Below are 11,485 nucleotides of genomic sequence, written 5' to 3' on the forward strand. Positions count from 1 at the left end.
ATCCCCCGACGTGAAGCTCGCGCAGCCTCGGCCCAGCTGCTGTGATGTGAAGAACAAAATAGAAATGATTCACGGAGATAAATCATATGCAACTTTGTAATGCAAGTTCTTTAAAATTATATTTCAAGCATGCTTTCAAACAAAACTGATTTGCCTTCACTAGACGATGGTCCCTGTCTGCTCGCTTCTTTGGGCCTTCTGGGTATCACAATCCGTAACGCCGTATACAAAGTACTGCCCTTTCCCTCCCCATGTAGCCTATCGCTCATTGTCGATGGACTCAAGATTTCGTTCTCATGTCTTCGTCGACTTCACGAGCTTCATTGACTAGCTCTTCAATGTCCTCAGGCTTGAGCGCAGCAGCAGACTGATCTAGGTCTACGACCACGTTCTCCAATCCCTTCACCAAGTCTTCAATTTCTTTTCGTTGCTGCAACACTCTTTGTAGGATTTCTGCGTTCTCGGCTTGCAAATCTTCCTGCCGCGTTTGCAAAGACAGGGACTGTTGCGAGAGGGATGGCGCTAAGTGTGACAGGTACAATTGCTGAGCCGGGAGCGAGTGTGGCCTGCAAACACATCGAATCAATGTTTGTCCAAGTCTGGTGTGAACCATGTTGCTACTTACGGCACTGGCGCCTGCACAGGCTCACCATTCGCCTCTTCCTCCGCCTTTGCCTTACGCTTTTTCGCATCTTCTATCAGACCATCGAGCTCGTTGAGACTGGGCACGACATTGCGCTCGGCGAGGATTTGCTCAAAGTTGATGCGCATGCTCGCGCCCAGTCTGTCCGTAAATTGCTCGTGAAGGTGTCGCAAGCTATCGGGCACTTCTTTGGCGGGCGTAGGGAAGCATGACGCGAAGTTATTGTAGCTGCACGTCTTCAGCACGTGTGTAATGGCATCGCCGTAGAGCTTCTGAAGGGCAGTCGCTCGTGGGCCTGGCGCTGCTGCTACGGGCGGAGGCGGCACTGGAGACGGTGACCGTTCGTTCTCAGGGGCGGGTGCATCTTGCATGGATTGTTCGTCGGTCGCCATGTTGCACAATGTTTTGGCGCGTCCGCAGGAGAGCGTGGCTGCTCGCGCCCGCCAATTGTCCCAGAGCGTTTCGAAGTCGCGCGACCCTGAAAGTCAACAAAGAACCACAGTCTAGCGGCTTCGTGCATAGGTCAGCCATCGCGTTGCCAACGTGCTCCACCTGGCGCAGGAAAACAACCACATCGACTCGCTATTACCAAAATGTTGAAGCAGACTTTCCTGCCAAACTACGATTGCACTCGCACGCCTAAATGTAGCGATACAGCGAGCGTGTCGGTCGATTCCACCAGAGGTTACTCAGGCCAGGAGGCCTAAACTTCCATTGGTGGTTGCAGACATGAACGGTCGACAGACGGTCCTGGCACCACTGGCAACACCTCTGTTCTGACACACTTCCTACATCAAACCCTCGCTCGTCGGCAGCCTATCCTACACCTCAAGGAACACCGGTGGCCAACATTCGATGCCAAGATATGCTGTTTTTCAACCATGGCGCAAATAGCCGCCCGATGTCCTCGCGCGCGGCTGAAGACTTTCGCTATGTCTAGAGACTGCTACCGATCCCAATATAGCACCTCTAGCCGCGATACACAGACTCGTCTGCTGCCCTGCAGATGATGACGTTCTCATTCAGGTACCCGCCGTCAAGAAGCCATTGAGCGGCCTGCCTACATGGCCGCAATCTATGGCCCAGGTCGAATAGCGCCGGGCTCGCGGCTATCTCTCGTTTCATGTCCTTCGTTGATGCCTTTTTCTGGACCGCAACCTCAGGATTCTTCGAAGCGAAGCCTTTGTCGGCCAGTTTCAGTTGTTTGGCGCCCACGCATGGCATCTTGAAACGTTCGCAGGGTTGTTTGATCGACGGCGTGAAAGGTGGGAGGCCTTTGGAGGCCGTTGCCTCAACCTCTATAAAGTGACCGCCTGGCCACCGTAGGGCGAAACATCAGAAAGGCCATCAGCAGCAGACCAACTTCGTTCTTCCTATTTCCTTAGTTTCTTATTTCCTTGCGTCTTTCCTTTCACACCGTCTTAGTCTGGCACTTGGCGTTTGAATCCGTCTTAATCGGTAATCGTTTTTCCTTCCGTCTCTCTTTAACTTGTGCTTGACGCACAAGAGCGCCTGGTCTGCGCTTTCTCTCTATCACCAGTTGAGCGGCCTTTTACGACTTCCATTCACGAACCGCGAAGCAATCCAAGCTTGTATACATGCCCTTGTTCAACGAGCTACCGATCATGCCCAAGGAGCCAAGAGCTCCTACTTCTTTTTCTGTGGAATCAACAACCGCACCATATCCACAAGCTACTGGTACCAACACGCAACGAAACGCCGCGATCTGGACTACGTCCGACGATGAGATCCTTCTACGCGCCCGGGCATCTGGACTCAATTGGCAGCCAATCGCAAGCAAGCACTTCCCTAACAAGACCGCCAACGCATGTCGCAAGCGCCATGAGCGTTTGATAGAGCGTCGACATGTAGACGACTGGGACAACCGAAAACTCGAGTTGCTTGCCCAGGAGTATCTCGCCTGCAGGAAAGAGATGTGGGAAGTCCTTGCCGCTCGTCTCGGGGAGCGCTGGAACGTCGTTGAAGCAAAGGTAACTCTATCCTTCATGTCAGGATTGACAATTGCTTACCTGCCAAAGTGCATGGAGAAAGGTCTCAAAACTTTGCAGATCACAGCTCGCACAGCATCGCGCAAAGCTGCAGCGGATCAGAACCAAGCCTTCTGTGAAGATCGAGTTATTTCAGACCACAACAGCGACTCAGGCATTGTGCTGTGTTCGGGCTCCGAACCTGATATGGAGGTAGAAGAGAGCGTACCTCCTTCCAGGCATGGCGCGAGCGCGTCCTGGTCAGCGTCCTACAGCAGACAACACCATCATTTGAACCAGGAACACATCCGCTCCCGAAGCCTCCCTTTGCCCCTGCCACAGCTGCCGCAGTATCAGCCTCCACCTCCGCGCACGTCAAAACTCGATCGACAGGGCATGGCTAGGCCAGGAGCTATTGCCGAAGAAGAAGCTGCCACTCAATTCGGAGCAGCCAATTTGCAACGACCTGCTTTCTTTATTCAACGATACTCGCCGGAGACTCAGCAACGGATCAGTATCCAAAGCGTGCTGTCGCCAGCAGAACCATCTGACGGCTCTTCCGGACACGAAACATCAATGCATTACGGCCATGACATGAGAGAACGTGAGCATAGACGTTGATCGTGTTGATCGTTGATCTCATCCTTTTCCCACGTTCGTCCATTCATTCAAACACCCGGAGTTGCGTTTGGCAATGTACGATTATTTTTCCTCTGATTCTGGCCTCAGCGTTTCCCACACTTCCATGTATAATAGATTATGAGTTGCAATGCCTCCAATGCCAGTGCCGGTGCCAATGCCACTACCAATACCTCCAGTGCTTGCTCGCAGATGGCATCAAACGAGAAACCGCCTAGCAAATGCCCATCATCTGATCCGAGGATTTGAAGGGCTAGCAAACAACCTTGTCACCCGACCTTGCTGATCCACGCGTTCACGCACTAAAATAAAAAGCTGTCGTGGCCGGCGTCGTAGGGCATTTGTAGGGCACCCGAAAGGCGCAGCCGCATCGTCATCAGTGCGCTACACCCCGCGCCCAATAACATCGACTTGACAACGACGGTATATCCCAGCCACGTGCGGTTACCGGGCAAAGCAGTTAACGCGCCGACGCTATTCCCTTCCATCATTAATACCGAGCGCGCTCTTAATCTTTGTTACGTGGCAACTCCGATGGTTGCGTCGCCGGTCGACCGTTAGACTTCTCCTTGTGCCTGCGTTCATGCGGCTTCCGACGCGGCGCAGTTTCACACGCCCGGGCATTGGGCTATGTGGCAGCACAGCCCTCGCCTCTTCACTTCACCATCCGCTCGTTAGACGAAGTAGTCTTACACGCCAGACGCATGTCCTTCTTACCGCCGCCGCCTCTTCGCGCCATAAGAATCCCCCCGGCTCCGGTCTGAGATCGCCGTTACAGTGGTCTCTCATTGCTCACCAGGCTCGCGACCCGACTTTCTCTTACACTCCTGCAACTGTTAGCACGATGGGAGAATCTCAGCAAGTGCGGGCACACTCGCATGGACATGGACACCATCACCACCACCATGACAACACGTTCCTTACAAGCGCGAACCGAAGCGACCCCGGTGTCAAGATCACAAGAGTTGGATTGTATGTCAACCTGGGCATGGCGGTCGCGAAGGGAGCTGGTGGATACATATTCAACTCGCAAGCGTAAGACTTCCTCGATCGATGGGTTGGAAGAAACTGTAACATCATAATGGAGAACTGACACGGGGCATACAGATTGACCGCAGATGCCTTGCACGCTCTGACCGACCTGGTCTCCGACATCATGACCCTCGCTACGATTTCCTACTCCCTCAAGCCCGCGACCTCGCGCTTCCCAACCGGCTACGGCAAGATCGAGTCCCTCGGCGCCCTCGCAGTCTCTGGCCTCCTGCTGTCCGGTGGCATCATGATCGGCCTGCAAGCAATCATGGCCCTCAGCCAGCAATTCTTTCCAGAAATCGCACACATCCTTTCACACCTCGAAATCTTCGGCCACGGACACTCGCACAGCCACGGCGCGGAGAACTTCGGGCCCAACATCAACGCCGCGTGGCTGGCCGGCGGCAGCATCCTGATCAAGGAGTGGCTGTACAGGGCGACGATGAAGATCGCGACCCAGAAGAGGAGCTCGGTCTTGGCTAGCAACGCATACCACCACCGCGTGGACAGCCTGACGGCGTTCGTGGCTCTGGTGACTATCTCGGCGAGCCACTTCCTCACCAGCGCGGCGTGGCTGGATCCGGTTGGTGGTCTTGCGATCAGCGGTATGATTGTTCAGGCGGGCTGGGGAAACACCAAGTCCGCTATGTTGGAGCTGGCGGACGTTGCTATGGACGAGGAGGTAAAGGAGAACGTGGAAAAGGCCGCTAAAACCGCCTTGCTCGCTCAAAGTAGCGGAGAGGCGGAGGTCAGGGGCGTACAGGGAATCAAGAGCGGGCAGAACTTCCTCGTGGACCTCGAGGTCGCCGCGCCGAGCATCTGGACTGTGGGCGATTTGGAGGCGGTGGAAGCCGCTCTGAGGGAGAAGGTCTCTGCCGATGTCAAGGGTGTTCGCAGGGTCACTGTCCGCTTCACTACCGACAAGAGCGGAAGAGAGCCCTTTGCTCAGGAGTTTGTCAAGGGACGGGCGAGCGATGCGGAGGAAGAGCATGATCACGATCACGACCACGACCACGACCACGGTCACTCGCATACGGCGGGCCAGTCAACCTCTACGCAGGCCAATGGCTCCGCCACCAAGAGAAAATAGATCTTTGGATATACACGGCTAGGCTTTTGGCGAGCCTGGCATCTGTAAAAATACAAAAGAAAATATTTGGAAAGTCCATGCAACGACCTCACATGACTGGAGCGACGTTCATTGATGAAGGGGCTTGTGACGCCGCAACCTGTCTCCAACAGCATAGCGTATCGACGTACAAGTCATTTCCGCGTGGTCACCGCAATGGACAGCTGCATACTCACGGCGTACTGAGGGGCTTTACCCGCCTCTCGATGGCAGACATCAGGGTGGCACCATCGTGGTAGCGCCGCCGGGCTTGGTGGCTCGGAGCACGGATGGAGTCTTGTATTAGCTTGAAATCACCTTGCAGTGGACCAAAGCATTATTCGAGCGTGCTCTTGTTTTGGATAGCAACTTTTGAAGCCACTGATAGATACATAGTTCGGATAGATGGGCATACGGTACAAGTTCTGTGTCTCCAATTCCATATTCATCATGGTCGGACAACATACTCAAGTGTAGTCCCGGTAGCATCCTTGCCTTCTACTCATACAGGCCAGTTCCGCAAATTATGCCCCTTTGCACACATCCAACTCCCAAGTGCCCACCCATGCTCCTGTTTTGTTGTTCCAGCCAGCTGATATACTTCATTGCAAATCGAAGGCAACCTGCAGTGGTCATAGATTCCTCCCTCTGCCTACGGCGCCTTGGTACCCGACGCGCTCTCACCATCCCCTTGCTGCTCCATAGCCTTCTTCAGCGCCTCCCTCTCCTCCCTCACATTCACACTCCTGCGCCTGATCTTCTCCACATCCCCAAAGACAGCCGGCACCAGCTCCTTCTTATTCACCTTCCCCATCGCATTCCTCTTAATCGCCTCCACGACCGCCAAGTCCTGCGGGATCTTATACGCGACCAGCTTGTCCTTCAGCGCGCGGCGCAGATCCATCGCGCCGAACGGCTTCCCGCCCTTGCCCGCCGTCTTGCCCTCCTCAGACAGCACGACGACGGCCGCGACCTTCTGGCCCCACGCCTCGGACGGCAGGCCCACGACGGCGCACTCGCTGACGGCCGGCAGAGCGAGAATCTCGCGCTCGATCTCCAGCGCCGACACCTTCTCGCCGCCCGTCTTGATGATGTCCGCGCTGCGCCGGCCCTGGATGAAGTACGCGGGCCCGCGCGCCCAGGGGCCCGACTTCCCCTGCCCAGACCCCTCCACGGCGCGCCGCACGGCTATATCGCCCGTCTTGAACCAGCCGTCGGGCGTGAACTCCTTCGCCGTCGCGGCGGCGTTGCGCCAGTACTCCTTGAAGATCGTGGGCCCGCGCAGCTGGATCTCGCCCTGGCGCTCCTTGCCCGTCGCGGGGTCTGCTTCCGCGCCGAGCGGGATCTCGGCCTGCGCGCCTGTCGCGTCGTCGGTTTCGACGAGGCGGGCTTGGACGGAGGGCAGGGGCCAGCCGACGGAGCCGTCGATGCGGTCGACGTCGTGCAGGCCGCAGGAGAGCGCCATGCCGACTTCGGTCATGCCGTAGCGCTCGAGGAGGACGTTGCCGGCGGACAGCTCGGTCCAGCCGTCGCGGGTGGGTTTGGGCAGGGCGGCGGAGCCGGAGATGTTGAGGCGCAGGTGCTCGCGGGAGATGGCTTGCTTGGTGGCTTTTTGCAGCTCCGGGGAGAGAGACGGGAAGGTCTGCAGCATGCGGGCCCAGATCGTGGGCACGACTGTGAAGAAGGTGATGGGCGGTCGGGGGTCCTTGTTGGTGCCGTTTGCTGCGCCGTTCGTGCCGTTGGATTCCAGGAAGGGCGCGGCGAAGCGCTTCCAGACGTTGTCTACGTTGAACGGAAACATGAATTCGATGCTGCTGCCGGCCAGCAGCGGCGTGAGGAGCGCATTGACCGTGCCGTGGATGTGGTGGAGCGGTAGAACGTGCAGAAGGCGATCCGACGTAGAGTACTCCCAGGCCTCGAGCAAGCTGTGCGCCTGAGCGGTCAGAGTCGCATCCGACAGCATGACACCCTTCGGTCGCGCGGTGGTGCCAGATGTGAACAGCATCATGCCGCCTGCCGCCGACTCGGTCATGCCAGTGAGCTCGACATCGAAAGTCTCGTCCGATCCCTTCTCTAGCTTCTCCAATTGAACAAACACCAGGGTGTTCTCCAAACCCTCCTTCAGAACCTCCTGTGCCTGCTTCGCATATTTCGCGGACGAAAGCAGCGCGAGCGCTCCGCTGTGGTCCAGGATGTATCTCAATTCACCCGCGGGAAAAGAAGGTGCCAACGGTACGGCGATGGCATTGGAGGCTAGGGCAGCGAGGAGAGTGACTGAGAGCGAGACTTAGCTTTTGAAGGCGACACCAAGAGGCATTGGAAGACGTCTTCCACAGGCGATCCGCACCTACATAGTCATAGCCATTCTCCACCATGAAGGCGATTCGCTCGCCGGCAATGCTGCTCTCATCCTTGCCCGTCTCTTCCAGCAGCTTTTCTTTGGCACGCGACACATCGCGTAGCAGTGAGCCGTAGGAGAAAGCGACGTCGGAGTCGTAGTTGACCACGGCGGTAGAAGAGGGATCGTGCTTTCGGATGGCCTCGAAGAAAGCCGAGCGCTGGATAGCAGCCATTGCCTGACGTGAAGCAGAAAACGCACGTGAGTAGCGAGGCGCGAACGAAGATGCAATTACTGGTATAGACGCAAGGCGCAAAGGCCGGTGGTGTTTAGGCAAAGAGCGAATGCAGGTTGCCAGAGGGCGACGGGCCAGCATGGTGAGGGTCAAGAGGAGAGGAGCAGGCGGAGCTGACACGGCATGTCATCCACCTCGCATGCACCGGCAGTTGGTTGGCGTGGACAGATTTCGGGTATCGCAATGGTCGCTGCTGCTAATCGCTAATCGCTCTTCAAGCACCACCGACGGCTTCGAAGAAAGCTGGGGCGGGTCGCCGAAGCCGCCGGGCGACATCGGCTCTCCCCACAACTCCGGCGAGATGTGTATTGACTGAGGATGCGACGAGGTCGTCATCGGGGTGAAGTAATCCCGGCGGACTCGTGAGAGGCATATTGTATGTAGGCATGCCTTTCGCAGGTGTCCGTAAATGCAGGGTGAATAGCATGGATTATTGGCGGATGAAACCAAGCGCCATACATAAGCCAATCTCAACGGGCGGCAAAAGATGTCTGTCAATCGTGGCCTATGCAGCCATGTTGAAGCAGGGAACCCTCGACTTGCTGAGATGCACGACATCCAAGCCCCTGTGTCTTCGTGTCTATAACGAGAACTAGAAGCTCGACATCGCTGAAGTGTGGCACAGACTATGGCCTGGTTTCAGGAGCCACTATTGTGCAAGGGTATCCCGCGCTTACATACCTAGATCCTCAGCGACCATTGTTGAGCCACCAGCGCCTGTGAAAGGGGTCGCGTGCGCAGGTACGATGATGTGGACGCGTTGCAATACGCAACGATCATTGGTAGAGTACGACTACAATGTCAATTTCACGCAGTGGAACAATAGAGCCGGCGTGCGAGGTTGTGTCAAAGGATGCGTACGCATATTATAAGTGGTATCACTCGTTCGTCAAACTAATACGAAAACATCGTCCAATAATCTCCCGTGACTCGTCGGCGCGCCGTCACGCAGTGCGCCAGACGGGGTATCGTGTTTCTTGCAATAATGGCCAGCACTGTAGAGCCATACATTCTCGTCTTCAAACAGACAAACAGCTTACACCGACTCGGCGGCGCGAGCGGCGCTGTTGTCGACCTTGCCGCGCCTCTCGCGGCCCTTGTCGGACCAGGGGAAGTGGGCGACGGGGATGATGAAGAAAGAGTTGCTGGGGTCGGCAATACCGGCAAGGGCGTTGTACCTGGAGAGTTGGTTAGACGTTGAACGGATCGACAGCAGATGTTGAACGTGTGAGCTTACCAAGCAATGAACGCAGCCAGGATACCAAATGCACCACCAGCCCTCAAGCAAGCAGTGTCAGGGTGCGCGCCGTCATGCAGGAGGTAGGCAATTCCGAGCATGAGAAAGGCCAAGTCCAGGGTGAAGAAGAGCAGGAAGAAAGCGACGGTTGAGCGCAGGGTGCAGATAAGCATGAGGAAGGTAAAGATGAACCATCCCATCAAGTACAGGCCGAAAGAGTTCAGGAATGGATCAGCAGATTCGGCCTCGAGAGTCGCCATAATCTGGAATCCACCGGGGGTAAGGATAATAGCGGTGCCAAGCCAGAAACCACCGTAAGACGAAAGTGCAGTGGCACCGAAAGTGTTACCGACAGCCATTTCCCTGTAGTACAATTAACAATGCGTCCAGAGGAGAAGTTTGACTTGCTATCAACTCACCACATGCCAGCGAGAAGCTGGACAAGACCGCCATAGGCGAAAGCAGCACCAACAACGATGTTGGGCTCCGAAAGACCGCGAGTACCAAGGTTGATCAGGGACAGGACGAAAGTGGTGAGGGCGAAAGCGCTCAGACCCAGAGGAGCTGGGTTGGCGAACTTGCGGCCCTCAGTGGGCTTGTAGAGACCAGGCTGGAATTCACCACCGAAGGCAGGAAGACGGACGGAGTCCCCAGTGTTGATGTGAGCGAGTGGGTTTCCGCCGTAGTCATAAGGCTTGCGCTGCTTAGCCTGCTGGTTGGTGGCATGGTCATAGTGGTCGGTGTGGCCGTTGACCGGAGACTCCAACGACTCCTTGTTGATCTCGTTCTGCTCCTGAGCCGTCGACATTGTGGCGGTGTTTCCCTTGCGGCAGCGGTAGGTAAAGTATGTGCGGGACGGAAGGTGCTGTGCTTGGCTGGGCGTCGCCTTATGTATTGGCGAAGGGTGAGCTGCAAACACAAACAAGCAACGATGAGTGTAATATGCGAAACAACAACGGTCCCTCGCGAGCGGGACGAGTATACACTATATACCTTTGGCGCTCGCACTACTGAGCAGTCTCCTCCTCCGTCGGCCAAGCACCCTAGTACGGGGTGTGTGGGGAGACATCGGTTCTCCAATGTTTGGAGAAGCTAGCAGGGCATGGTGGGGACGGACCAATGGAAGATGGTGATGATCCTCTTGCCGTCGGTTCGGCAAATATCAGAATTGCTGACGAGACAGCGCCGGGCGAGCACGCCTCGCACGCTTATGGCGCGCGCAGATCGCCGCACGCCGCACCATCCGGCTCCGGCGCCATTGATCTGGCACAGCGCATTGGTGTTGCAGGCCAGTTGCCATGCAGAAGGATGCCCGCCGCTTCCTAGCGAGGCGATAGCGGCATGGAGCGTGCTGGCCGCGGCCGCTCAGGCTAGGGCCGCACGAGGGCAGCGTTGACGACTGGGGGGAGCAGAGGGCCCTGGCACACCGGGAGGCAGAGCGTGGGAGCGTCGCAAGGGCCGCACGCCTCGCGGTCAGCCCAGCACTCGCCAGCAGACGCATTGCTTGGGGACGACGGGGATCGCTCGCTCCCCACGAACGCTGCGGAGCATCCATGACGCGCCGCGGTCGATGGTGTGGACGCGGGCAGCAAATCATGGCGATGGCAGAGGGCGGCGAGCCGCCTGATGTCACCGGCGGCGGCCATCGAGAGCTTGATCGAGCCAGTGGGCGCACCGCCAAGCCCGCCGCATTGCTTGTCTCGACATGTGTGAGGCGGCGTCAGCGCCAGCGCCCGTTCGCGCGAGAGCTCGCGGAATCTCCGGCAGCGGTGCGCGTGCGCTGGAAACATTCCATGAGCGCAACGGCGGGCAACGCTGGCTTGCGCAAACAACCGCCCAAACGCCCTCACCGCGCAAACAACTCGAATCCTCCCGTCCGTCCAGTGCGACCGGAGCCCTCAGTGCCCCCCACCCGGCCAGTCTGTGCGCGCCGCCTGGCCCTCTGTGCCTCCGTGGAGTCCATAGTTTGTTGCGAACGTGTCGTGCGTGTGTCGTCAACCCTGCGACGATCCGCCGGCTGCCGTGCCGTCAGACAGTTGCTGTCTTGCCAGCTGCCACAACTCGCGGTGCTCGCCAGCGGTCGCCTGCGCGCCGCTTACTGCTTTCGTGGCGTCCGATCGTCCGTGGCCCGTCAACCGAGGCCTTTCATCTAAGCTTTGCGGGCCACAATTTCATTACATGAGAGCGCTTGGACTGCCCGTCCGT

At 57.2% G+C, this 11,485-nt stretch overlaps 5 protein-coding genes across 5 annotated transcripts; 2 read left to right on the forward strand and 3 right to left on the reverse strand.

Moving 5' to 3' along the window:
* Positions 1-85: 85 nt before the first annotated feature.
* WHR41_03775 (uncharacterized protein) lies at positions 86-1,076 on the reverse strand. Its single transcript, XM_069372381.1, has 2 exons — positions 626-1,076; positions 86-566 (listed from the first exon to the last, which is right to left on the reverse strand). Exons 1-2 carry the CDS (start codon positions 1,033-1,035, stop codon positions 281-283), a joined length of 696 nt encoding a protein of 231 aa, XP_069230667.1. The 5' UTR covers positions 1,036-1,076; the 3' UTR covers positions 86-280.
* A 1,074-nt stretch (positions 1,077-2,150) lies between these two features.
* WHR41_03776 (uncharacterized protein) lies at positions 2,151-3,433 on the forward strand. Its single transcript, XM_069372382.1, has 2 exons — positions 2,151-2,634; positions 2,683-3,433. The coding sequence occupies exons 1-2, from the start codon at positions 2,242-2,244 to the stop codon at positions 3,250-3,252; spliced, it is 963 nt and encodes a 320-aa protein (XP_069230670.1). The 5' UTR covers positions 2,151-2,241; the 3' UTR covers positions 3,253-3,433.
* Positions 3,434-3,678: 245 nt separating this feature from the next.
* WHR41_03777 (uncharacterized protein) lies at positions 3,679-5,847 on the forward strand. Its single transcript, XM_069372383.1, has 2 exons — positions 3,679-4,305; positions 4,378-5,847. Exons 1-2 carry the CDS (start codon positions 3,854-3,856, stop codon positions 5,390-5,392), a joined length of 1,467 nt encoding a protein of 488 aa, XP_069230669.1. The 5' UTR covers positions 3,679-3,853; the 3' UTR covers positions 5,393-5,847.
* Positions 5,848-6,062: 215 nt separating this feature from the next.
* Positions 6,063-8,264, reverse strand: WHR41_03778 (uncharacterized protein; the record flags this gene model as incomplete). The annotated part of the gene is made up of 2 exons (XM_069372384.1): positions 7,758-8,264; positions 6,063-7,684 (listed from the first exon to the last, which is right to left on the reverse strand). The coding sequence occupies exons 1-2, from the start codon at positions 8,122-8,124 to the stop codon at positions 6,063-6,065; spliced, it is 1,989 nt and encodes a 662-aa protein (XP_069230662.1). The 5' UTR covers positions 8,125-8,264.
* Positions 8,265-8,884: 620 nt separating this feature from the next.
* Positions 8,885-10,457, reverse strand: WHR41_03779 (uncharacterized protein). Its single transcript, XM_069372385.1, has 3 exons — positions 9,700-10,457; positions 9,281-9,643; positions 8,885-9,221 (listed from the first exon to the last, which is right to left on the reverse strand). Exons 1-3 carry the CDS (start codon positions 10,086-10,088, stop codon positions 9,080-9,082), a joined length of 894 nt encoding a protein of 297 aa, XP_069230661.1. The 5' UTR covers positions 10,089-10,457; the 3' UTR covers positions 8,885-9,079.
* Between the last annotated feature and the right edge of the window lie 1,028 nt (positions 10,458-11,485).

This window comes from Cladosporium halotolerans (assembly GCF_011745625.1).
Source record: "Cladosporium halotolerans strain TM138-S3 chromosome Unknown Sca10, whole genome shotgun sequence".
In the NCBI taxonomy this organism is placed as follows: domain Eukaryota; kingdom Fungi; phylum Ascomycota; class Dothideomycetes; order Cladosporiales; family Cladosporiaceae; genus Cladosporium; species Cladosporium halotolerans.